The sequence below is a fragment of the Monodon monoceros genome, unplaced genomic scaffold (assembly GCF_005190385.1).
Source record: "Monodon monoceros isolate NGI ecotype Baffin Bay Population unplaced genomic scaffold, NGI_Narwhal_1 Super_Scaffold_19, whole genome shotgun sequence".
In the NCBI taxonomy this organism is placed as follows: Eukaryota; Metazoa; Chordata; class Mammalia; order Artiodactyla; family Monodontidae; genus Monodon; species Monodon monoceros.
The window spans coordinates 25,317,126-25,341,409 of NW_021703775.1; the positions used below are offsets into that span (position 1 = coordinate 25,317,126).

Genomic DNA, 24,284 nt, shown 5'->3' on the forward strand with positions numbered 1-24,284 from the left:
ATGAGACAGCTAAGCGCCCCGCTCCTCAGCCCAGAACCCAGGTTTAATCTCTTAATCTCCCTCATTAATCATTCCCTTCCTCCTACCCCCCTCGGAGGATCTGGTTTCTCCCCAGCTCAGGTTCCAGGGGCTTTGCTGGGAAAAGTCCCCTCCTGTGGCCCCACAATTGTCTGGACAAGTCCCTGGCTGCTGAGATGACCTTAGCTGGGCTCTGCTGTAAGTGGTCTCTTCTCTTTACTAGTCTCTCCTTCCCTCTCCTCCCCCAAACCCACATCTGGGGACTGCCCAAGCCCATTGTCCAACCCCATCCCTAAGCCCGGTTGCAAGGGGGAAAATGTTGGAGAGACAGAAGGGGAGGAAAGCAAAGGCCCTTCAGGAAAGCCCCACACTGACACACAGGAGTAATTGAGAGCAGAAGAGATGACATAAAAGCTACATAAGAAGATGCATGAGTGAAGGCTGGAGTGTCTTTTTGGTGACAGGCCTGGGACATAGGCTAGGCAGTTCCTGCAGCCTCCTGAGACCTTCTTTAATTGCAGATTAAGGGAAACCCCCAGGATGGTTCAGAGGGCTGAGGCCTCCAGCTAAGAGGATCTCTCCTGGCCCTCCTCCACCTGCCACCATTAATAACCAATTAACAAGGTCCTGGCATCTCAGCTTTCCACTGTCTGCTCTCCGATCCAACAGTGGCCCACTGGGCTGAGTTTATTGCTTAGGCTGCCATGAAGGTACTATGTGAGTGTCTGTGTGAGTCTTAGGGGATGGGGGGTGACTTAGGAGGGAGCCCTTTACCAAGAATACCCTTTGTTGGGTGTGGGCTATGTCACTGCCTCAGGTTACATGAGGTTCCCTGACCCCCATTATCAAAGTGTTTTCCTGTCCTTGTCAAGGAGTCTTTGACCCAGGTGTCTTGGATCTCCCAAGCTCTGTTCAGGGCACCCCAACTGCAGGCTCCACTTGCCCCAGAGAATAGACAGGTGGACTCAGAGTATCACTGCACGAATGGTGGGAGGTACAGAAGTCTACAGAGAAGGTGACGTAATGGACAGTCCAGGAGGGGCTGGTCCACTTCTTCATGGCACTGTTCGAAAAAAATAGAAGAAATCATAGCAGCGAGTTCCTTAGGAGTGGTGAGTTCCTCAGGAGTGGTGGGGCTTCTCTGCCTCTGGGATGTGATACGTGAACAAAACCCTTGCCCTGTTGGGCCTCCACTGGTGAGCAGTGCTATCCCAGAGTTGTCTTCTTCCTACAAAGGAGGGCTGTGGTATAAGCCCAGGACTAGCTGTGGGAGAGAAGTGAGAAAGACAGAACCCAGATAAAATAGGAATGAATATGCCAGGTCTTAGAATTTGCCCCTGGGTTGGTAGGGGTTCTGTCCCAGGATCTGGTTGGGTAGATGAAGTCTGCCCTTCAAGTCACTCTTCTATAGCGAGTGACCCTGATGCTCCTGGGCAGTGACCAGTGGCCGCCTCCACTGTTGTAGATGCTGGGTGGTTTCTGGGCCTCTCCAGGCTGAAGGACCTCTACTCCAACTACAGGAGCTTAATAAGAAAACAAAGACAGACAGATCGACTGGTAGATGGAAAGAGTAACCGGGGAGCCCAGGCTTCACTGGCAAAGACCCCTCCTGGGCAGTAACACTAGCTCTGGCTTGCTGTGTCCTCTCTCCTGAGGCCCAGGTCTCCGGCCCCTTCTCCACGTGTTTTGACTTCCTCAGGGCCTCTGAGCCCTAGCGGGACAGCCTTGGGTCCAGCCAGAGAGCCGGCAGAGTCCACTCACCTGCACTTGCTTCCCCATGGCATCCCCGGTATTCCCCGTTACAATCGCTCTGCCTGGCCAGGTCCTTCCAAGTTGCAAGTCCCCCAGCCCCCAGCACCGCGCTAATAACTTCCAGCCGCCCGACCTCTTTAAGAGCGTTCCGCAGGGATGGGGCGGAACGAGGGGGCCAGGTCAGGAGACAGAGGTCCTTACTAGGTGAGACTGGGTATCCTACCACTGCCAGTTCTGCTCTCCCTTTTCGGAATTTTGCAACTCCCCAGCCGTTGGGGCCAGGGAAAGCAATTTTATTGCCGACGAGTTTATGAGCCAGAGCTGCGGCTAGGCGGGGAGTCTGTGGTGTACAGAATCTGGGGGCCGCCCAGGAAGGGTCCAGCCCGAGTGTGCACTGCGCCGCGTCCGGCACCGCAGAGCAGCCCTGCGGCCCGGCCTGGCGGGTTGTTCCTCCGGTTTCTCTCCACACCTCCCCACCCTGTAGAAATACCGCTGCCGGAACGTCTACCAGCTCCAGACCCACCGCGGACCCGGTCGGGTTGGGGGGTGGGGGCGCAGGAGGAGGGGCACTCGAGGCTCGGGCCCAGCGCGGGGGGGCGGGTCCGAGGCTGGGGGCCCAGATCGGGAGCCGCGCTGGGGCCCAGGCAGCTGCGGAGCCGAGCGCGGCGGGCGGCGGGACCGCCACAGCCCGGCTGGCCATGAGCTCGGGATCCGAGCCCCGGACACCCCGGACACCCTTCAGCATCGCAGACATCCTAGGCCCGCACATGGTTCCCCGAGGACCCTCTGCGTCGCAGCTTCCAGAGTCGAACGAAGGTCCCACGTCGCCGCTGTGCGCGCTGGAGGAGCTGACTAGTAAAACTTTCCGCGTACTTGACGGGCACGCTCCGCAGCCCTCTGAAGGTATAGCGCCGGCGAGGTCGCTCACTGTGACTTGGCCTTCTCCCCATTTCTTTCCTCCAGGTTCCCGGTCTCGAACCTTCGTTCACCCTGGCCGCCACCCTAATCCGCACCCTGCCCTCAGCCCACGTGCTGGGGCTTGCCTCTCCCTCTTCTCCCCTCCCCTCCGTTAGTTCCCAGGCTCCGCGCCCGCTCCTGGAGGCCGCCAGCGCCGAGGGGAAGGGCCAGTCTGTCGAGAACTGTGCGGGGCAATCGCGACAGAGAAAGGCCAGGGAGGAAACAAAAGGCCTGCCCCGGAGGCTGTAAATGAGTGAGCTAGGGCAAGGGCGGCGCAGAAAGTGCAGGGAGGCGAGGCTCGGGCCTCTCCGGGTGACCGAGCTCCGCTCCAAGCCGGTCTCCTCTCGAGAGGGCGCAAGGAGCAGAAGTTCCTTGGAGCCTCAAGGGCCGCGGGACTCTGGACTCCGCCTTTCCTCGCCCTTTGTACCCCCACTCTCTCCCTTTTGGGCTCGAGGAGGGGGCGCCCGTGTCACCCAAAAAGAATAAGCCGAGAGTGCCCAACACCCACGAGCTTAAAGAAGGGCACGGTGCAGGTTCTCTTACACTCACCATTCCGGCTGGCTGCCCCTACTCTGACCATGGTCGGCCCCTGCCTCTGGTGCCGGCCCAGACCTGCAAGCCCGCTCCACCAGGGGCTCCGGAAGGCCTCAAAGGCCCCGCCCTAGACCGCCTGACCGTGCACCAGTTCTCTGGCTTGTCCCGCTCTCCTCCCACTCCCCGGTCCCCGCAGGATACCCTCAGCCTCCTGCCTCCAGTACCCCAGTGGCCGGTTCCACTTTGTGCCCCACCCCCGGGCTGAAATACCACCCTCCCCCCTCGCAAAGTTCGGGAAGGGGCGGCGGTTCTGGCTCCCGTCCGTCTTTTCGCTCCGCACCAACGCCCCCCTCGCTGGCTTGACCCCACCCCCGCTTTTCCTCCCGGACCGAAGCCTGATTTCCGCAAACTAGAAGAAGGCTGACCCCCGCCCTGTCCCCGCAGGCCGCGCGGCCCCAGGCGCGCTGGGCCCTGGCCGGGCCGGCCGCAGACGGCGGAAGTCACGCACGGCGTTCACCGCGCAGCAGGTGCTGGAGCTGGAACGGCGCTTTGTCTTCCAGAAGTACCTGGCACCGACCGAGCGTGACGGGCTGGCGGCGAGGCTCGGCTTGGCTAACGCGCAGGTCGTCACGTGGTTCCAGAACCGGCGAGCCAAGCTCAAGCGCGACGTGGAGGAGATGCGCGCCGACCTGGCCTCGCTGCGCTCGCTGTCCCCCGAAATCCAGTGCCGCCTCGCGCTGCCTGACGGCGCCCCAGGCCTCTGCCCTGGCCCCGCCCGGCCTGACTCTGGGCCCCGATTGTCAGACGAGGAGATACAGGTGGAAGATTGAAGGGCTCTGGGGCCCTGGACTCCGCGCCTCCGCGTCCTGTCTGGGTTCCGGGGTAAAGGGAGGGTGTCGACCCGGGCCCCTTCCGGCTCACAGTCCAGACGCCCACCTTTCCCAATTGTTGAGAATAAAGTTGAGACTCCGCCGCAGCACGCCGCAGTCCTGACGCTCCCAGCAGTAAGAGCAAAATCTGATTATTGCGAAGATTCCGTGCTTGGCACCGTGCTGAGCGCTTTAAATCCGATGTTTCCTTTAACCCTCAAGCAACCCTATAAGGTAGGTGATATAATTATGCCCATTTTACAAAAGAACAACCCCTAGGTCAGGATGTGGACCCAGGCATCCAACCAGCCTTCAGAGCTGGTGCTTGTCAGCTTTATGCTCTGGAGACTGCGGGATGAGGGGAAGGGCGTGGGACTCTGGTAGCTGCGGACGCGTACTCCTCCTCTACTGGCCGCCTTAGTTCCAGGTCTCCACCCAGCGTTTGATCAGCTGCCACCTGGGAGGCCTTGCACCTAACTAATAGACTGGCCCCAGAGTGACAGCGTCCTGCCTGACTCTCCATTTTCCCCACCCTGAGGTCATTTGTTAATAGAGTCCTGACCATTCTCCTCGCCCCCACAGAGAGAATCCTACACTGAGACACAGGCAAAGTGATGAGCTCTGGGAGAGGGGACATACCCCTGCTTCTGGGACCTCCATCCCACCCCGCACTTGGGCGGAAAATGTCACCACCAGGATGATGGTGGTGGCGGGAGGGTGGGAAGGATTGGTCCTACTTGCTGAGGCAGAGCTTAGAGTAGCTGCTTGCAGGGTAGAGAGCCCAGCCCACCTCCTCCAACAGACATTTCTGAGACTAATTTCTAACGCTGGTAATTAATCATCCTGCTGCATGTGACGGGGAGGGAAAAGGAACACTCCCCGTGGTGCAGGTCTTCCCCCATGCCTGGTCATCCCGGTTCATCTTTAGGAGTCCCTCCTCCTCAGTCCTTCCTCCCTCCTCAGACCTTCCCATGCTCAGGTGCCACAATCCCACCCTCAGGATGCTCTGGGAATAATCCACCCAGCGCTGGGGGTGGGGGAGGGGTATGTGTCAGCTAGGGCCTCAGTTGCAGGTAGAAGTCCCAGAAAAGGATATTTCAGGGAAGTGAACAAGGCTGGAAGGCAGAAAGGAACCTGGCATTTTCAGACACAGTTCCAAATGCTTTGCATGGATTAATCTTTACAATAAATCCCATGAGATGAGACTTTAATTTCATTTTAAGGATAAGGAGAATGAAATCACAGAAGCCCATGATCATGTCGTGAAGCTTGTAAGTGGGGGCTGGGACTACTAACCGAAAGAAGTGTTCACAGAGCAGAGAGAGGGAAGAGCCAAAGGTAGGAATTTAGGCATTGTACTGTAGACAGAGCATGTCATGGTTCTTGGAGGTTTTAGGGAGGAGAGGTATAAGAGCAATGTTTAGGGCAGGCTCATCTGGCTGCATGTGCAGGGTGACTGGCACAGACCTGATGAAGGAGTGTAGCTCTGGCCACTGCAAAAAGTAAGAGCAGAGAGAATTCAGGGCCAGACTTGGAGTCGGGAGGAAGGTTGTTATGAAACAGGAATCAGTGTAATTTCTCCAGTGACCAAAGATTGGAGGAGTCAAAGACAACCTTGAAACCCTGGGCAACTGGAAGGAAAATGGCATCATTGACAGGAACAGATAATGACTACTAGTACAGAGATAAGAATCTGTCACCTGTTATATACAAAAAGTATTCTTTGCACCTGTGTTGCCTCTACAGTACACATATACAACACACACATACCTCCCCTGGTTCCTGTTCAGGGCTCCATCTGTATTCCCTTCATCCCCTTCTAAAGACTGCCTCTCTGGAACCTTTAGATTGGGGTGACTAATTCATTCCTGTTTGCCCAGGGCTTTCCCAGTTTTACCACTGAAAGCTCCACAGCCTTGGAAATCCCTCAGTCCCAGGAAAACCAGGATGTTTGGTCATTCTGCTTTCCAGCCCTGGGGACTCAGAACTCAGGCTGCTGGGTCAGAACCCTACCAGTTAGCAGTGTGAGTGTGGGACAAAGTGGAGGCAAGGTGTCAGGAGTCCTATGGCTCTTGGGAAAGATTCAAGTCCAGGACAGTCTAAGAGGTACTGGGGCGGGGACATTTCTTTGAGGGGCTGGAAGAGCAAGGAGCAGCTCAGCCTGAAAGCAAAGATGCCATACAGTAGTGGTGGGTGGCCCTTCTTTGAGGGGCCAGGAGCCCTAGTGGAGTCCCCAAAGCATGTAAGTCCCACCTTCCTAGCCCCAGTCCAGAACAAGAGGGCCACATGAGCAGGCCTGGTATGGAGGCACTGTGATATAATCACCCCTTAAACAAACACAACTACCTCTCCCGAACCCCACCCCCCGGCCAGCCGGGCATGAGCAAAGAACTCCCAGGGCAAATAATTCTAGTCAGGAAGGTAGGGTTCAGTCAAGTTAACTGGCTCTGAGCCATAACCCTCTGCTACTTAGGGCTTCCTAAATTCTAGCCCAGTGCTACCTCCTCTTATGATCAAGGCTTGGATCAACAAAACTCAAACCTGTCCCACCAAAATGGCCTCCTGGATGGGTGTCTCCTCTGCTAGGTCCTAGAGCAGAGCTTCCCAAACGTCAGGTGCCTCAGGATCACCGGGAGGGCTTATTGAAACACAAACTGTTGGGCCCACTCTTTCAGCTTCTGATTTAGAATGTCTAGAGGGGGCCTGAGAATTTGTATTTGTAAAAAATTCCCAGGTGACACTGATGCTGGTGGCCCAGGGACCACGCTTTGAGAACTACAGTCCCACAAACTCTGTATTTTGTGAAATAAGCAGCAATTCACTCATACTCCTCTTCCCAGTGTTGGAATCATGAATATGTAGGACAATTGAGATAAAAATCAGTTTATTTAACACCCATTATGTACCAGGCTTTCGGTAGGTAGGTTCTCACACTTTCTCTTTCAGCCCTCACAACAGCCCTGTGAGGTAGGGATTGGGATTGCCCACATTTTACAGATGAGGAAACTGAAGCACAGGTGTTAAGAAATCTGCCGAAGGTGACCCAACTAGTAATGGCAGACTTCTATCTGTCATACAATATTTAAGGGGCCTGAAACCATAAACAATAAAAGAATTTGGGACAGCCTTAAATAAAGAGGTGCTTCAGCATCTCCTATCTCTAGGTGCAAATGGCGTTGAATAAGACCCATTGGGCAGCAAGAGTCATTCATCCTGATAAATGGTTCCTCTAGGAAAGGCATTCTGGAGGCCTAAAAGTCCCCTGCAGATCCATATTTAAATGAGCTGAGAGTCCCAGGCAGAGCTAGGGAGGAACCAGCCAGGAGCAGCTGCCAGGACCTTAGAGGAGAAACCAGAAGGAGGTCATGATTCTTATACAGAAAGTAGAGGATTTTAGCCTTCTTTAGGGGCAGTGATCCTGGGTGGAAAAAATTATGTAAATTCACATGGGGGAAAGGCTGGTTACAATGCCCAGTGCTGGAGTGGAGAAAGACCATGACCAAAGTAGCAGAAGCCTGGGTTCCTGCTAAGGCCCCATCAGTGGGAGAGCCAGCAGTGCAGGTACGTGGAGATGTATGGGCTCTGCCAGCTCCAGGCAGGCGCTGGTAAGCTGGTAAATACAAACCCTTGGTGAATCTTCTAGCAGTGGGAGGAGGTGAGCATCAGACCACTGGGCAAAGGAGAGGTCAGAATATGCATGGAAGTGTGGACAGGAAACAGGGCATGAGGAGCTCAGGCTTGAGAAAACAGGGCAAGAACTGGGATTAGGAAGAAGTGAGCATCTGTCAAGCTGAAGGGCGAGACTTGGGCCTTATTCATTACTGTGACCCCATCCTGAGCACAGAGATCTGGCCGGTGAGTGAGTCCCCCAGGGCCAAGAAGCAGGGCAAGCCTCAAATGCCCCCACTGCCAGGTCTGTTATAGTCTGAAAACCTGAACTTTTGTACAGATCCCTTCTTGAGCCTTGGGGGATTTCATTTTTCCTTACTGCTCCCAGAAGAAGCCATCTGCTTAAAACCAAAGGAAGCCTATTTCAGTGGATGTAGGGCTCCTTCCTCTCATCAGAAGGTCTCTGTGGCAAGAGGCATGACTGCCAGGGATGTTCCCAACCATGGTATTAGAGTACAGGTCTCAAAATGTGCAGTGAACTGCTACCATACAGTGTCCTTCATCCCTGTGGGATGCACACATGGCCTTACCTTATTAGGGACAGGTCCTCCTTCATCTGGTGTGAGGTAGGTGCTGGGGCCCAAGTCCCAGGATGCCCCAGCCCTTTGAGGAGTCCTGGAAATGGAGAGGACCGGGTCTTCTGCTCCGAGTATGGGGGAGGGACCAGCTGGAGTGGCTCAGGTGATGTGGGGGATAATGCAAGGGTGGAGACAGAAGGCCAGGGGCCCTCGGAGCAGTGCTTCCAGGGCAACTGAGGGAATGGAGACCTGAAGGCCCCAGCTCAACATGGGGAAATGCATAGGGGAATCCAGTTGACAGAGGCAGCCCAGGGCTTCCTCCCCGCTGGTCCTGCTGAGAAAGAAGAGGGAGGGGCACCTGCTACTCCTTCCAGCAGTGCTGCCTGTGCCCCCCTCATCCCATGCATTCCTGCCCATCCCCCTTATTTGCCTGAGGCAGAAAGCAGCACCATTTGGTGTTGCAATCCCGGCCAGTTCCCTCTGTTTCCCCCTCAGCATGAGAGTGGGTCTGGTCCCTTTACCAGAGCAAGTTGTAGAAGGCAGGAGTGGCGCTCCCAGGCTGCGTCAGGCTGGGACCCGCCTCTCAGAGTCTCCCGGAGCACAGCAGCTGCCTCTTCGAAACACTTCGGCCCCAGAGGAACGAGAAAGAGGAAAGTGTAGGCGTCAGCGGGGTAGGGAGCTGAAAACTGCCCCCTTTCCCAGACTGGCTCCAGTTCCGAGTACCACTAACATTGTGACACTGTGGCAGTAGCTTAACTAGAAAATGTCAATGTAGACCTGATCCCCACCCGATCCCACTCAAATTCCTCTTCTGCTTCCAACCTCAGACCCATTACCTGCAGTCCCATCAAGCCTTTGCCCAGGTGAAAGAGGCCCCAGGGCCAGCCAGGCTACAAAGGGCGGGCTACCTGGGCATCAGCCAGGGCCCACACCGGCTGACCCGGCCGTTCATGGCAGAATGAGTGACTTCCAAATAACCTGATAAAGACAAAGTGGCCAAAAGTCCAGGTCCTCCCTCGGCACCCGGCCTTGCCCTGACATCCCAGCATAGAGGCCAACCCCCCCACCTACCGGTGGTCCCGGGGGTTGAGCTTCGAGGCCTGGGTGAAAAGGACCACGGCCTTGTGGTGGAAACCAATTTGGGCAAAGCTGGTACCAAACTCTGGGGAGGAGAGAGGGTAGGAAGGTTCAGATGGGGCTATCGCAGGGAGGGATGGGTGAGGAAGGAGAGAGAAAGAATCTCACTCCTGGCTCTGTTGTAAGGCAGCTGCCAGCAATTCTAGAGATGCCTAGGAATGGGAAGCAAAGTCAAGCAGGACTCAAGGCCTCAGCCTTCCCAAATCCTTCTCCTTTGTTTAAACAGTTTGTATCAGGCAACTCACGTAATCCTCGTGACAGGTCTGCAAGATGGCATCAGCCCTACTTTCTTGCAGAGGAAACTACCCTGGGTCAGGGTGACAGTGACGGAGCTTGATCCCAGGTCTCTTAATCCTAGGGCCAGAGAACTCCTTCTACTGGTCACTGCCCTCTACCCTTAGATTGCATAACTTCCCAGAGCCCTCTGGCACCCCTTCCACTGGTTCCAGCTGAGGTTCTTCTGCCCTCCTCCTCACCTCTGCCTTATGACTCTGCCTGGAGCTCTCTTCTTTTGGAGTGCTTCCTTCCTCCTAACTCATCTCCTCTTGGGGACCCAAGCTCCTGCCTTGGGGCTCCTGACTCAGTCCCTTTTCTCTGCAGGCACTGGGGGGCCAATCCACAACCTTGAACAAAGCCAGAGACACAAAGGTACTAGATAGATCCAGTGAGTCCTGTGAGCAGAAAGGAAAGTTAAGGAGGGGCAGGGATGAGGTACGTCCTAGAGTAGTGGGAGGAGAGGGTGGGCAGAGACCATAAAGGGAAGGAAGGGGGCTCTTACCTCTTCCTCGCAACACTGTCCCTGAGCTGGGTTCCCAGAGCTGGACGGTGGGCTCCCATCCCCATCTGCAATGCCTCAGCCCGGAAGCTGAGGCAGGAAGGTGAATAGGTGCAGTGTTGGGATTGCTTGCTTTTCCAGCCCCCACCTCCTGGTACCTGGTGCTCTTGGTACCTGCCTGTAGACATTCGCGTTGGACTCCCCGCCATCCTGCTCCAAACGCTCCCTTCGCTTCCAATCCATTTGTCATGACGCTGTAATGACAATGACGAGGAAGAGGAAGATGTATTTTGAGCACTATACTTAAACACCCACACCCACACCCACACACACACACACAATTTGTATCCTGAGACCAGTTCTTCATGTGGACAATATATATGGTACCGTACTAAGAGCTCTGCATACACTATCTCATTTAACCCTTGCAGCTCTATGAGGTAGGTTTTGTTGTCATCCTCATTTTACAGGTGAAAAAGCAGGTAAGACAGTCATCAGGCAGAGGGCTCATAGTAAGGAGGCAGATTCCAGCCCAGACAGCACAGTGACTCCAGAACCACTGCACCAAATGGCCTCCAGGAGACCCTCCAGTCCCTGAGCCCCGTGGGGGCCCCTGGCCATCTAGAGTTCTCTCTTCTTCCCTCCCCCAAGTCCCTCTGGGCCCCCACTCCTTCTGCCCTCCAGCTACCTTCTTTTTGAGTCGTTTCTTCTCTGCTTTCTGTTTCATGCGCTCCTGCTCAGACACCAAGCTCCTCAGCCAGGCGGTTGGCTTCCTGGAAGAGGAAGGGCAGGTGGCAGGAAAAGAGAGAGAGGAAGTGAAAGGGAGGTAAGCAGTATGAACGAATCTTGAAAGATCCAGATTAGGAGAGAATATAGACATGGGAATCTGGGGACTGGGAGAACTAGAGTCTCACCTCTTCAGTCAGCAGGAGCTTCTGCGGCATGGCCACCTGAAGCAGGTTGTCTGAGTCACTGAGGCAGGATGCTGAGGCAGAAGGGCTTTGAGGGCAGGGCTTAGACCCTCGTGGAGGGTATAGGAAGGACTTTTGGAGACCACAGTAGGTGCCCAGTCTCTCAGCCTCCTTGGCCTTGTCATTCTGTCCAGTAGTTTCCCCCTCATAACAGAAATGGTCCGGAGGGAATCTGTCAGGAGGGAGAAAGAGAAGGGAAAGGAAGAACGTGAGAGAGAGGAGCATCTGAAAGCCACCCCCCACCCCAACCAGGGTACCAGCGTTAATCCCTGGGCCCGGCCCCTGCACTCCCCACCACGGTGCCACAGCTGCAGCTGCCTGCCGCTCCCACCCACACGGATCCGACGCAGGCCCTGGGGATCATTCTCCACAAGCCGTCGAAAAATATCCACTATGTCTTGGGAGGGGGTGGGGAGGGGACATTAGGTTGGTGTTGTGGGGAACTCTGGGAGACAGCAAGGAGCTTGGCTGGGTTGACCGCTCCACCACGGCAACCACTAACCAGCCACCCAGCCTGGAAAACCTTACTGGCCGACCTCTCCCTGCTCAGCACCTCAAAACATGCTGCTCCTGACTTTCACATGTATCACCTGCCTTCCCAAGAGCTGAGGGTGGCATTCAGTCCAGGCTTCTCTGACATCCTGCCATTAGGTCAGCCACACTGATGCCCCTGAAATGGAGCCCTCTTACCTGCTCTTCCAGCGGTGTCCCCTGCCATATCCTTGAATATGAACACCCCCATATAGTCCACCCTGGAGCTACCTCAACGCCTAAATGAGTGCCACAATTCCTGGCTGGCCTCTCCCCGGCACTTTATCTGTTTCTCCCCCAAACCAAGCTCTCAGCAATTACTCCCCTACTCAGAATTTTCCAGTAATCTCCCACTGCCAGGGCCACAGGCAGGATTGAGTCTAGCCTGGGATTTGGAGCCTTCCAAAAAGCTCCCTGGCTGACCTTTCCAGTTTTCCCTTGCAATCCTCTCCTACTTAGCTGCTGTCCTCCCTCTGCCACCAGGCTTCTTCCAGCCTTGGGGTCTTCCCCCAGCTGTCCTCAAATCCCTCCTGGCTCTGAGCTTCTTTCTCACCACAACTTGCCTCACCTTCGAGAGTTCAAACTCCATCTCCCCACAAAGCCTTCCCAGACCCTTTCATTTCCAGTTATCTCTGCCCTCACTCAACCAAGCTGCATTAACATAGCCTATGTTATATAATTTAAAACCTTATTATTCATTGCTTTTTATTGCTCTCTTAATTAGCCAGGTAGCATAGAACTGGAGAGAACACTGTCCTGGAGCACAGCTGCTTGCATCTTAGTTCTGGCTCTGCCACTACTGGGCTGTTTGATCTTGGACAAGTCATTTAACCTCTCTGGACCTCAGCTTCCCCATTCACAAAATGAGGCAAGACTCTTCAAGGCTTGGCCTGTACATTCTGTGGTTCTAATGAGGATTGTTTCCTTAGTTAGTGTAAGCCATCTCTAAAAACAAACAAAAAAAGGACTGCCTTGACCTTCTACCTCTCCCCAAAACACGGTCTATACTACTCTCTTAATTCACTACCTGGCCACACATGATCTGACCACCAAATCTCTTCATGAAATCATCTCCTACCCTCTCGCCCTCCTCCAACTGCAGTGGTCTCCTTTGAAGTTCCTACAATACACCAAGCGTGCTCCCATTTCAGGGCTTTTGTATTTGTTATTTCATCTGCTTGGAATGCTCTTTCCGCAGTGAATGGCTCACTCCTTCATCCCCTTCAGATCCCTGCTTAAATCTTCTGAGGGAGGACTTCTCTGACCACTCCCTTTAAAAAGCAAAACCTCTCAGTTCCATTCAGTGTTCCCTATCCTCCTTCTTGCTTTACTTTTCTTTGCACTTCTCATATTTGACATACTATATCATTTATTTGTTGAGTGGCTGCCCCCACTAGACACTGCTAATTCACTGACCATAGGAATTTTTGTCTGTTTGGTTTACTGCTTTCTTCCCAGTGCCTAAAACAGTGTTCAGTACATAGTTGGTGCTCAATAAGTGTGTGCTGAATGAGCAAAGGCAGAGAGATGGGTGAGGAGACTATTGTAACAGAGATGCAGCCAGGACCTGTGCCTGAAGGACACTGTGTGATCCAGTGAGTTTGCACTTTGTCCTGTTGGTGGTGGAAGTGGATCTGATCTGGGAAGCGAAATGCTCAAATGAAATTGTACTGGGGAAAGAGATGAGTCTAGGGGTGAAATGTTTAGTTAGCAGGTCATTAGAACTGTTCAGGCCAGAAAGATTGAGTTCTTGAACTAAGGTAGTGGCAGCAGAAGTAGGAATGGAAATAATGGATTTGATAGAAGAGACACTTCAGAAGTAGACTTTGTGACTGACTACACAGGTGAGGTAAAGAAAAGGGGAGGAATATGTAGAATGATTCTCAGATTTCTGAATTAAGCAACTGGATGGAAGTTTGTGTTATTAACCAAGATTAAGATGAGAGAAAACGCAACAAATTTGCAAAGATGATGAATTAACTTCTGGACTTGTTGAGTTTGGTTTTAGAGATAACCAGGTAGCAGTTGGAAGTATAGCTTTTCAGTGCTCCGAAATCTGATCCTCTCCCTCCCTCTATAACCCTACCACCTCCTTCAGGACATCCAAATCCATGTGCCAGACCAGGACTTTCAAACCACTTGCTGCCCTCTTGCTCGCCTCTTCTCTCAAACCCATAACTAAGGTCTCACTTCAGTGACGTTCTCTTAACGTTTCCTTGCTTTAGTGTCTTTGCTCACACTGTTCCCTCTGTTCATAATATCTTTCCCCAAGCAACTCTTACCCACTCCCCAATCCTCAACTAAGAGACCCTCGTCTGCCCGATCCTGCCCACTTCAAGCATTTATCACCGTTGAGTCGTCCCCGCCCCCTCCACTTGCGTTGTGTTTCTTGGCAGTAGGGCCCACAGTTACGCCTCTTCCAAAGCCCTGGTGCAGCCCCGCGCGGCGCCGGGCCGGGGCGGGCAGGGCTCAACACGGAAGGCTGAAAAGAGGCGTGACCGTAAAGGGAACGGGCCGAAGAGCAGCTAAGAGTTATGTTTTTTGTTTTTTTGGCCGCGCCGCGAGGCCTGCGGAATCTTGGTTCCCAGACCAGGTACTGATCCCTGGCCTCGGCAGTGAAAGCGCGGAGTCCTAACCGCTGGATCACCAAGAGACCGAATTCCTTGCAGAGTTTGGGGACAGCAGCGACCCCCAGCGGGCAGCCGGGCCGCAGAGGACAGTCTATAGGAAAGGAAGGCGGCGGCGCGTCTGGGGGCCTCGGGGTAGGTGAGCTGGAGCCCTCTGCCCATCGCGTGAAGCACAAAATCCTACTGAAAACAGATCTAATTGGGGCTGCCCCAGTCTTCCTGGACCCCCTCCGGTCTTGTCTCACCTGCTTACCTAGCTTGACCAGCCCCACAGTCTTCGGAATCGCCGCCATCCCCGTCAACAGTGACCCGAAAGTGAAAGTCTGGCATTCGACGCCGGCCGAAGGGCAGAGTAGGACAGAGTAGGCAGCCATCTTTGTTGGGGGCAGAAGCCTCCGCTTACGGAGCGCGAGAGAGTGCATGACGGTCCCGGCGGCTCCCGGGCCAGAGATGACGGCTCCGGGGATGGGGCGGAGCCCCGGCTGCGGCAGGCGTTGGGCAGTACGGGGAGGTGGGAATCATTAGCTTCGTTCCGGACAAGCTGTCCCATGGCCCAAGCGTCTCGCTCTGGTGGCCTTCTGCCTCCGCTGGCTACCGTGCCGCCGTTACGGGCGCAGCCCGGGGGCGCTGAGGAGGAGCAGTGGCAGAGAAAGCGGGCAGGCGCTCTCCGCCGGGACGTTCGTGGCTGGCTGCGGCTGCCGGTTGCCCGAAGCATCCCCTGCCTGCACCCACGGCCCGGCGGAGCTCCGAGAGGGCAGCCGTGGTGGGCGGTGCCGGCGGACGCAGGAGAGCACCGTGAGGCTGGCGCTGTGGACTGGGGGCGGGAGCCGGCAGCTGGCGGCCCGACCCCTCCAGCGCTGCAGCGTCTCCGGGCGGTGTTGCTTCGGCTGCACCACGAGCGGCAGGAGCTCCTCCACGCACAGGACTGCGCCCGCTACCTACAGGCGACCGTGCGCCTCCTGAGGATCCTGAGTCCCGGTGCTCCATCCCCCGGCCACTTGCCTCAGCTGTGCCGCGACCTGCTGGGGCACCCTTCCGGAGGCGCGGTCCTGCGAAACGGCCTTCAGGAGACACCCGAGCCGCTACTCCTGGCACGATCCGTCGGACTAGCCGCCCAGCGCCTGGATGCTACTATCGAGATGCAGCTTCGGGCTCTGGGCCAGGCGCCCGCCAGCCCGGGCCTATCGTCCCAAATCGCCGACCTGCTGCTGGCACTTCCCGCCTACCACCAGCTGCAGGGAAAAGCCTTGAGCTACGTTCCAGGGGCAGCGCGCCCTTATCCCCCGGCTCGTGTGCTCCGCCTCCTGACGGGGGAGCGGGGTTGCCAGGTGGCAGGTTGGCTGGATGAGGCGCTCAGGGGATCTGACTTGAGGGACCAGCTCCGCAGGCGGTGCCAAGAGGAGCGGGAGCTGCTGCTAGTGCTACTGGGCCTGATGGGGGGCGTGACGGGTTCAGCCAGCAGTGGACTGGGGCTTGGAGGGGCTGGGGCCCTGTGGAGCCAGTACTGGACCATGCTGTGGGCAGCCTGTGCTCAGAGTCTGGACCTAAGTCTAGGACCCTGGAGGGACCCCCGGGCAGCGGCACAACAGCTGAGTCAGGCACTGGGTCAGGGTGAGTGATGGGCCTGGGTGGGTGTTTGGGAAGCCTGGGATCTCTTCTGTATTCACCTCACTCACTTGCCACCTGACTACAAAAACAGGCTCTTTAGAATGAACATACCCCACCCCACCCCACCCCACCCCCGGGGATTCAGGCTATAGCTTCTGGGCTTTCAAGGCAAAGTCTTGCTTTCCATGCCAGCCTTGAGTCTTGGGGGAAGCCTCCCCTCTTCCCCCATCATTGAGTGGGGGCAGTGTTGGGCAAAGAGGGACCCTGTTTTCAGGCTCTAGTCATTTCTCCCACTAGCATCACTGCCTCAGGAGTGTGAGAAGGAGCTGGCTTCTTTGTGTCACAACCTAATTCATCAGTCTCTTATCTGGAGCTGGGATCAAGGTGAGAAGGAAGGGGCAATGGCAGTGACACAAGCCCCAGACTGCTCCTTCCTTATCAAACCATACCCCCTCATCTTCAGGCTTCTGCCAGGCCTTGGCATCTGCTAGTGGAAATCAGAGCAGCCTTCCCTCATCCTCTCATACCACTGAACTTTTGCAACAGCTCTTCCCTCCTCTCTTGGATGCCCTTCGAGAACCCAGGTCAGGACTGCTCCTCTGCCAGCCTCCAGGTGAGACAAGGTATTGGGGATGGGGGGATAAGAGAACAGCTGAGGACATCTCCTTTATTCCTTAATCTGTTCTGAAGCCTGCCTCGTCCCAAAGGTGTTCTGTGGCCCTTCTGATACTCTGTCCCTCCTCTCCCCAGGTCCTGCCCCCCTTGCCCTGGGGCTCTGTACCCTGCAGACCATCTTGCTCTGGTTTTGGGGCAGAACTCAGCAGCATCTGGCAGCGTGGGCCCCAGGTTCCTTCCTGCTCCTGATCCAGAAGGATTTACCTGTGAGTAGCTAGGGAATGGGGAGGGGAGCATCCCGGGCTGGGCTCGGATCTCACTCCCTGTTTCTGCCAAAGCCTCTATTATATGAGGCAGAAGCTTTGTCTAGCCTGGCCTCAGAGGAGAGCTTGGCCCTGGAGGTGGAGCAGCAGCTGGGCCTGGAGATCCAGAAGCTGACTGCACAGATCCAGGTAAGGAGAGCAGGAGACCTGACAGGGGCCAGCTTTGGGGTTGGTGGGGAGGTTGTGGTGGTGGTAGAACAACTCAGTGCCTTGGAATCGCCACTAAATTTATCTTTTCTTGCTCTTCACTTCTTGTCCTCTCTTTATTATGGAAAATTTCAAAAAAATACAAAAGTAGAGAGAAGAGTATAATGGACCCCCATATTCCTACCACTGAGGCTTTAATACTCATCAACTCATGGTCAATTTTACTTCACTTATATATCCCACCCCCAACTCCCATGTCAGGCTCTCATTTTGTGATGTTAACAGCCACTGATGACTGATGATCATTGTCTATATCCGTTATTTCATTAGAGGGTGCAAGGCGGTGACATTCCAATTCTATCATTCCTTCTTCCTTATTAGTTGGGTTACTCTTATAAAGTGAAACTTGCTCTCATAAATTACTTGGTTACTTTGAGGTATAATTTGTAGAGAAACAGCAAGATAAATGATTGACTTTTCCTTTTATTTACTAGTTTTTGATATGTTTCTCCTGTTTTCTAAGAGCGTAATTTGTATTTTTATTAAAACTGAAATAAAATATTATTTTAGAAGGCTTCTAATGAAAAAATAGCACTTTAATTGCCCCTCCCCAACTTCGATTTCTGATCCTTGTTCCACACTGGTAACTGTCATCCACTCTTGGCTGTTTCTTCTAATATTTTATTTTCTTCTAAATTTATGAATTAAACCATTATACTTCTAACTTTTCCCCATTTTACACAGTATCAGTTCCTACTATGGATGATGTCTCTCTGCTTTTTGTTCTCTTCCTGCCCAAATGTCTACTCGTTGCTCTGAATAGGGGCATGGCTGTAGAGTTCAGTCCCTGTCCCTCTCCTCCTTTTCTCTCTGCATTCCACAGTGCCTTGGTGCTGTAGACCACCCCACTCCCCCACCCCCAGTTTAGCCCTAATCCACCATCTGCATCTGCCTGTTGGGCATTTATACCTCAATTTACTGCTGCCTCTTTCAACTCAACATGTCCCAGAACAGGCTTTTCATGAGTAGGGTAGACAGTGATGGTTGTGGGAGCTCTGGGAAGGGAAGGCCTTGGTGGACACATGGTAACAGAAGTTCCTTACAGGGTCTATGGCTCAAGCTGGTGGCTGGGCAGCCTCAGAGGAGCGGCAGGGGTTACTGGATGTGGGTAGTTCATAGTTCCTTGGGGGAGTACTGGCGAGATGGTCTGACCAAAGCAGAAGCTTTGGTGTGTGTGTGTGGGTGTGTGTGTGTGTGTGTGTGGGTGTATGTGTACATAAGCATACACTTGCCCTCGCATGTGCATCTCAAGGGTGGGGGTGGAGGATTATGAAGGAGTAGGTTGTCATGAAGTTGTGGAGGGCACTGAACACCAGCCCACAGATTTTGGACCGTATTTCATAAGTGACAGGGAGACACTGTAAGAGCAGGAGGGGAACAATGAAGACAGTGATAGAGTTTGATCCAGCTATAGTGGTCAGGATAGAAGGGAGGTGGGGAGACATAATATGAGACGGGTCCAGCTCTTGGTAGTTGCTGTGAGAACAGAGCAAAAGGGGCAGGGACAGTGTGCTCATCATGTGAACCAAACCCTGTCCAAAGCAGTTTCATGCCTTGCTTCTGTGCCTGATGACTGCACTATTGGGCATCCGCTCTGGGCATTCTACCACATACAGCACTGGGATGAAAAACAAGAATCAGATGTGAGTTTTCTCCTCAGCAGCACTGTAACGTCCCACAGAAAAAACTGTCCCATAGTGTGACCTTGTACCTTCCGAGTGTTGAGTGCAGAATTTCCTAACAAATGTCAGTTGACGAAAGGGTAATTTCTTTGTTATATATAAGGAAGAAGGGGGTTCTGGTGTTTGGGATAAGAGAAGAAGAGTTTAGATTTAGACTTGGAGGGAGAGAGCCCATGTATCAGGAGCCACATGGGCTCTCTCCCACCAAGTCTGGCCCCCGCCAGGTCCTTTCCTCTCTTCAGGTTCTCAGGCATACAGTCACCTTTTCCTTAGACCTGCCACTACACACCCCTCTTCTTGGGTTCTTCTCTTAGATGGGCTGTAGAGACCCCTCCTTTTTGCTGTCTTCTCCCCCTCCAAAACCTATGAAACCAAAGAAACCAAACCAGCACATGGGCCTTTTCTTGCTTTGTGGGTTACAGTGCTCTGGAGAAATGGAAGTGGCTATAAAGAATACTCAGTGTGAGGACATTCCAAAGGTTCCTGAATCTTAGAAAGTTATATTCATTGCTCCTGGTCTACACACAGTTCTTGCCTTCCTTTTAAGATGACAGACAGAAGATCGTACAATTCCCTTTTCTTTCTTCAGCCTCTGCCTGTCTGCAGATCATGAAGACCTCTCTCTAGCATGTGCTTTTGAACACTGGCGGTGGTGAGGGTGTCTCCCTTTTTTTTTTCCTATTAACGTTCCTATGGAACAAAATTAACATGGAGGATTTCCATCCTCTGAACCAAGCTGAGGAGAGCAGGGTAATCTTAGGGCAACTGTCCATAATCTTTTCTCGGTCCAGACCTCTTGGAAAATCCAATAAAAGCCATAGTATCTCTCCTCAGAAAATGTCCAAGCCCATACAATTATGCACACAATTCTGTTCTGGGGCTTTATGGATGCCAGGTTAAACACCTCAGATTTAGAAGAGCATATAACTTGACAAGTCCCTCAGAGATAAGCCCCTTTTACTTTCTCCTTATCCCCACAGCTCCTGCCTGAAGAGTCACTAAGTCTCTTTTTTCAAGAATGTCATAAACGAGCCACACAGGACTTCGAACTCCACATGCCACGGGGTCGGTACTGGCGGCATCGCCTCTGTCCTGGTAAGTCCTCATCCCAGCGTTCCCTTCCAGGCTTCTCAGGGGGTAACAGTGTCCTGGCCCCTCCAAATCCTGGCTCCACTCCTCTGTCTCCATCCTGTCCTCACCTTCTGTGTCCCCTCACCCTGAAATCCTACCGTCTTCCCCTAAATGCTCCATTAGGGGCTTGATGGATCTCCCTAGCCTCATATCCTGTCCTTCCTCTTCTCTCACTCCAGAACTTCCCAGCATTCCTAGTGAGTATGCTGGGTTGGTGGTCCGCAGGGTACTGGAGCCTGTGTTGCAAGGACTGCAAGGACTGCCACAGCAAGCCCAGGCCCCTGCCCTCAGCCTGGCGCTGACTGCCATCCTGGGTGCCTGGCTTGACCACATCCTCACCCACGGGATCCGATTCAGGTGGGGAGAAAAGGAGGCCGTGGCAGGGGGATGAATGGAACTGAAAAAAAGAGGGGGATGGGTGGGGCAGAGCCGTCCGAGAGGCAGGAGGGTCAGGTGGCCACACTGTACCTTGGCCTTCAGCCTGCAGGGGGCGCTGCAGCTCAGACAAGACTTCGGAGTGGTCAGGGAGTTGCTGGAGGAGGAGCAGTGGGGCCTGTCCCCAGAACTTCGCCAGACTCTGTTCACGCTCAGCATCTTCCAGCGGCTGGATGGGGCCCTGCTGTGTCTGTTGCAGCAGCCCCTGCCCAAGACTCAAGTCCACAGGGGGCCTCCCTGTTGCTGTGAGTCACTCTCCCTCCCCAACTCCAGGCTCTCTTTGCCCCTAGCTCATAGCTTTATGTGCCGCATCCCCCATCCTCATCATTGATCTGGCTTCTGCGTGTGCCCCACTCCCACACACACACACCGCCAGCCACCTGCCTTCCACTCCTGCCTTACCAGGTGCATGTAATGAGGTCCAGACCATGGAATTGCCCAGCAGCAGCCTCAACAGCCTGGAGAGCTTGGAGCCCCCTCTTCGACCTGGAGCACTCCCAGCCCAGACAGCTCAGCTGCTAAGCACACTGTGGGGAGAAGGACCTAGTCCTGAGGCTTACCTGGTAGGAAATCAGCAGGCCTGGCTTGCCCTGAGGCAGCACCAGCATCCCCGCAGGCACTTACCTTTTCTTTCCTGCCTGAGGACCAGTTCTGAATCCTAAGGACCCTAATCAGAGCCCGTCAGAACTCCCTATCTCTGTCTGAAAAAGCCCAGACATTTAGAAATGCATATTAAAAAAGCCTAATTGGGAGCTTGGAAGAAAGCATACCTGAGAACCACAAGCTACACAGAGCTTGGACTTAGAAACCTGGAGGTCAGCATCCTTGGGAGGCTTGGGCTTAGTTCCCCATCAGTGAAGACATCTCAGAGCTAGACACTAGCAGTAAGGGGCTAGATGCTGGGAGTAAGGCTTTAGGGTTGGATCCCAGGGGAAAGGGAAAGAGGAAAAGCAATAGAAAGCAGGGAGCCTAGATGCCACTTCCTCTTAAGTCCCAGGAGCCAGGCTAAACACTAAAAGTTCGGGACACTACTACAAAGTTAATTCATCAGAAACCACAGAGGTGGAATAGGAATTTATACACCTAAATCAGTCCCACAGCGTATACTATATAATAGTACCCTGCACTCCCCTCCCCATCACTATTTTTAGTCATTTAAGAATACTGGGCTGTAGGACCTTCACGTGTAAGCTTCGCTACTCCAGAGTTCCATGTGTTTAATCTTAAACTACCTGAGTGGAGTTTACCCTCTGGGAGGTTTATAATCCCTGCCGTGGTGGTGCCCTCTCCTTGGAAGGGACCAGCACTTAAGACGGTGTTAACGTAGATCTGGCACAGCAGGGTACAGAGGAGTAAAGGCTGCAAAAGACGTGTTATCGGAGCCAGGTGCAAACGGCTTTTGCACTATTTATTGTCTTCACCGTGATAAAGGGGGCTATTAATGACAGGCTGTGTTTACTGACCGTGTACTTTGGGCGCCCCATACCCTGTGCCGAAATCATCTGTCTCCCTCCTGGCCTTCCTCCTCTTCTCGGCTGGGGACCCCAGGGCGGCGGCCTGGGGACCAGCACCACCGACAGTGTCAGAGAAGCCGCACGAGGCGGAGGTGGGGGGACTGCGGAAGCGCGTAGCAGTCCACAGCGTCTCGCACTAGCGACACTTCCGCCCGCACGAGTCCTTCCGGGGTGAGGGTCACCATGGCAGCGGCCTTGGCTCGGCTCGGACTCCGCTCTGTCAAGCAGGTTCGGGTTCAATTCTGCCCTTTCGAGAAGAACGTGGAGTCAACAAGGTACGAGGGGGAAGGAGTGCGGACGCGAGGGGCGCGCCTTCCTCCCGCCGGGGGTCTAGCCCCCTCTGCCGGGCGCTCACGCCGTTTTCTCACCGCAGGACCTTCCTCCAGGCCGTGAGCAGCGAGAAAGTTCGCTGCACCAACCTCAACTGCTCGGTGATAGCGGACGTGAGACACGACGGCTCCGAGCCCTGCGTGGACGTGCTGTTCGGTGGGTCTGGTTGGGAGACGGGAGGGAGTCGCTAGATCTCGGCGCTGGCCCCGCTGTCCTCCCGGTGCCTGACTCGTTTGTTTCTTCCCCAGGAGACGGGCATCGCCTGATTATGCGCAGCGCGCACCTCACCGCCCAGGAAATGCTCACTGCCTTCGCCTCCCACATCCAGGCCAGGGGTGCGGCGGGAAGCGGGGACAAGCCGGGTGCCAGTACCGGGCGCTGACAGCGCGGAAGAGACCAACAAGCAGGTTTTCACCTAAGACTGCTAAGGACACATCTAAGAAGAGCTTGACTTAATTACTCAAATCACTATCTAGAAGACCACAGAGCGCAAAAGAGAAAAGAAAGAGCCCTGTGACTACAAATCCAACCAGTGTTTCTGGGATGAGGCAAGATGGGGAGAGGTCTGGACAAATTTGAATTTTATTTCACTTTCTTACCATCACTCACTGCTTAACCCTTTTGAATTTGGCTTCTTCCAACACTACTCAAGGTACCTCTTACTCTTATTAGAAATGCTGTTATCTCGGTCCTAATTTTTCCATTTCAGCAGCACCTGCCACTCTTAATTCCCTCCCTTGTGTAACTTCTTTTCCACTCAGGTCCTTTTTCTTCTTTTAACCATAAAGGCATACTACTCTCCTTCTTTCTCTTCTCTCTTTTACTTTTGGGGCATCTCATATTCTGTCATGACTTGAACTACCCTCTTGGGTTAAACCCTACATTTCTGTTCGGCTCTAATCTCAGATTCTGTGCTATAGTCAGGGTACTTACTACCAATTTTCTCCAAATTCCACCAACACTCTTTGTCTAACCCTAACCCGATAATCTTACATACTCTCTAAAGTTGACCCTTGAACAATGCAGGTTTGAATTGCAGAGGTCCTTTTACATGCCTGATTTTCAAATAAATACATAGTACAAGTACTACACGATCTGTGGTTGTTTGAATCTGCGGTTGTGGAACCGTGGGTGCTGACTGTAAAGTTATCCCCCCATTCCCAACTCTGTGGAGCAGTTGGGCCCCTAACTCCCATCCCCACCCCCATTGTTTAAGGGTCAACTGTACTTGCCTCCTCCCCTGACTTCCTCATTCCTTTAAAAGGCACTTCATCTGCTCAGCCACTTGAACTGGAAACCACAGCATTATCTCTGGTTCTGCCCGCTCCCTGAATAATCCAGTCAGTAAGTTCATAATATTCTGTTTTAAACAAAAACTCCTGAAATGTTCTCTACATTTCCATTCACTCTCCTGTATGATTGTTGCATTCTCCCACCTGGTCTCCTTTTTGCTAACCGTTTTTGCTGCTGCTTACTTTTATCTTTCTAAAGCATATCATTGGTTTTATTATTACAACTTGTTTCAGAGAACAGTGCCTAAAGTACTTTTTAGGCACCCTGCCTAAAGTGTTTTTCATACTAGGTTACCACCCATTAATGTGGATCATGAAGTGAATTTAGGGGGTTAAATCAGCCTTTAAAAAACAAATAGAATAAAAAGTATCAGTAGATGGCACATGGACTGGGAAGTATTCTTGGAGAAACTTGTTTTAAGCATATCATCAATATAGATATAGGTATTATATAAAGTATGTGTATGTGTGTCTACCTGCATGTACTTGGTTGCAGTATAGAATTATTTCTTACTGCAGGTTGTAGGAAAAAATGGTTGATAGCCACTGGTTTAGAGAAAAACTTCAGAATATTCAGCTAGGCAATCAAGAATCTCTGGACACTGGCTGCTGTGTACTTCACCAAATATATTTCCTCCTACCCCATTACTGCTTCTCTCTTAAGACGGTGATATTTTCAAAGGACTGGTTTTCTCCCCTCTCCCTTAAAGGAAAGAAAACTATCAGGAGACAGTATAGTGTAGTAAAAAGCCAGAATGCCTGGGATTGAAATCCTGGGTTTTCCCTTAA

The 24,284-nt window shown here is 53.4% G+C and overlaps 4 protein-coding genes across 4 annotated transcripts; 3 read left to right on the forward strand and 1 right to left on the reverse strand.

Annotated features, from left to right (window-relative positions):
- The first annotated feature begins 2,427 nt into the window (after positions 1-2,427).
- Positions 2,428-4,138, forward strand: LBX2 (ladybird homeobox 2). The gene is made up of 2 exons (XM_029232554.1): positions 2,428-2,673; positions 3,706-4,138. Exons 1-2 carry the CDS (start codon positions 2,469-2,471, stop codon positions 4,089-4,091), a joined length of 591 nt encoding a protein of 196 aa, XP_029088387.1. The 5' UTR covers positions 2,428-2,468; the 3' UTR covers positions 4,092-4,138.
- A 2,808-nt stretch (positions 4,139-6,946) lies between these two features.
- On the reverse strand, positions 6,947-14,808 carry TTC31 (tetratricopeptide repeat domain 31). The gene is given in 15 exon segments (XM_029231599.1): positions 6,947-7,469; positions 8,330-8,651; positions 8,839-8,940; positions 9,154-9,295; positions 9,389-9,482; positions 9,558-9,606; positions 9,931-10,125; positions 10,233-10,297; positions 10,388-10,460; positions 10,918-10,977; positions 10,979-11,002; positions 11,144-11,372; positions 11,489-11,597; positions 14,041-14,056; positions 14,379-14,808. Coding segments are annotated over 14 exon segments (1,860 nt in total). The 5' UTR covers positions 14,781-14,808; the 3' UTR covers positions 6,947-7,469; positions 8,330-8,351.
- Positions 14,808-21,094, forward strand: CCDC142 (coiled-coil domain containing 142). The gene is made up of 9 exons (XM_029231829.1): positions 14,808-15,969; positions 16,264-16,350; positions 16,430-16,579; positions 16,717-16,847; positions 16,920-17,033; positions 19,774-19,888; positions 20,104-20,281; positions 20,405-20,604; positions 20,765-21,094. Exons 1-9 carry the CDS (start codon positions 14,907-14,909, stop codon positions 21,019-21,021), a joined length of 2,295 nt encoding a protein of 764 aa, XP_029087662.1. The 5' UTR covers positions 14,808-14,906; the 3' UTR covers positions 21,022-21,094.
- An 875-nt stretch (positions 21,095-21,969) lies between these two features.
- MRPL53 (mitochondrial ribosomal protein L53) lies at positions 21,970-23,292 on the forward strand. The gene is made up of 3 exons (XM_029231833.1): positions 21,970-22,148; positions 22,247-22,359; positions 22,452-23,292. The coding sequence occupies exons 1-3, from the start codon at positions 22,057-22,059 to the stop codon at positions 22,583-22,585; spliced, it is 339 nt and encodes a 112-aa protein (XP_029087666.1). The 5' UTR covers positions 21,970-22,056; the 3' UTR covers positions 22,586-23,292.
- Positions 23,293-24,284: the final 992 nt, after the last annotated feature.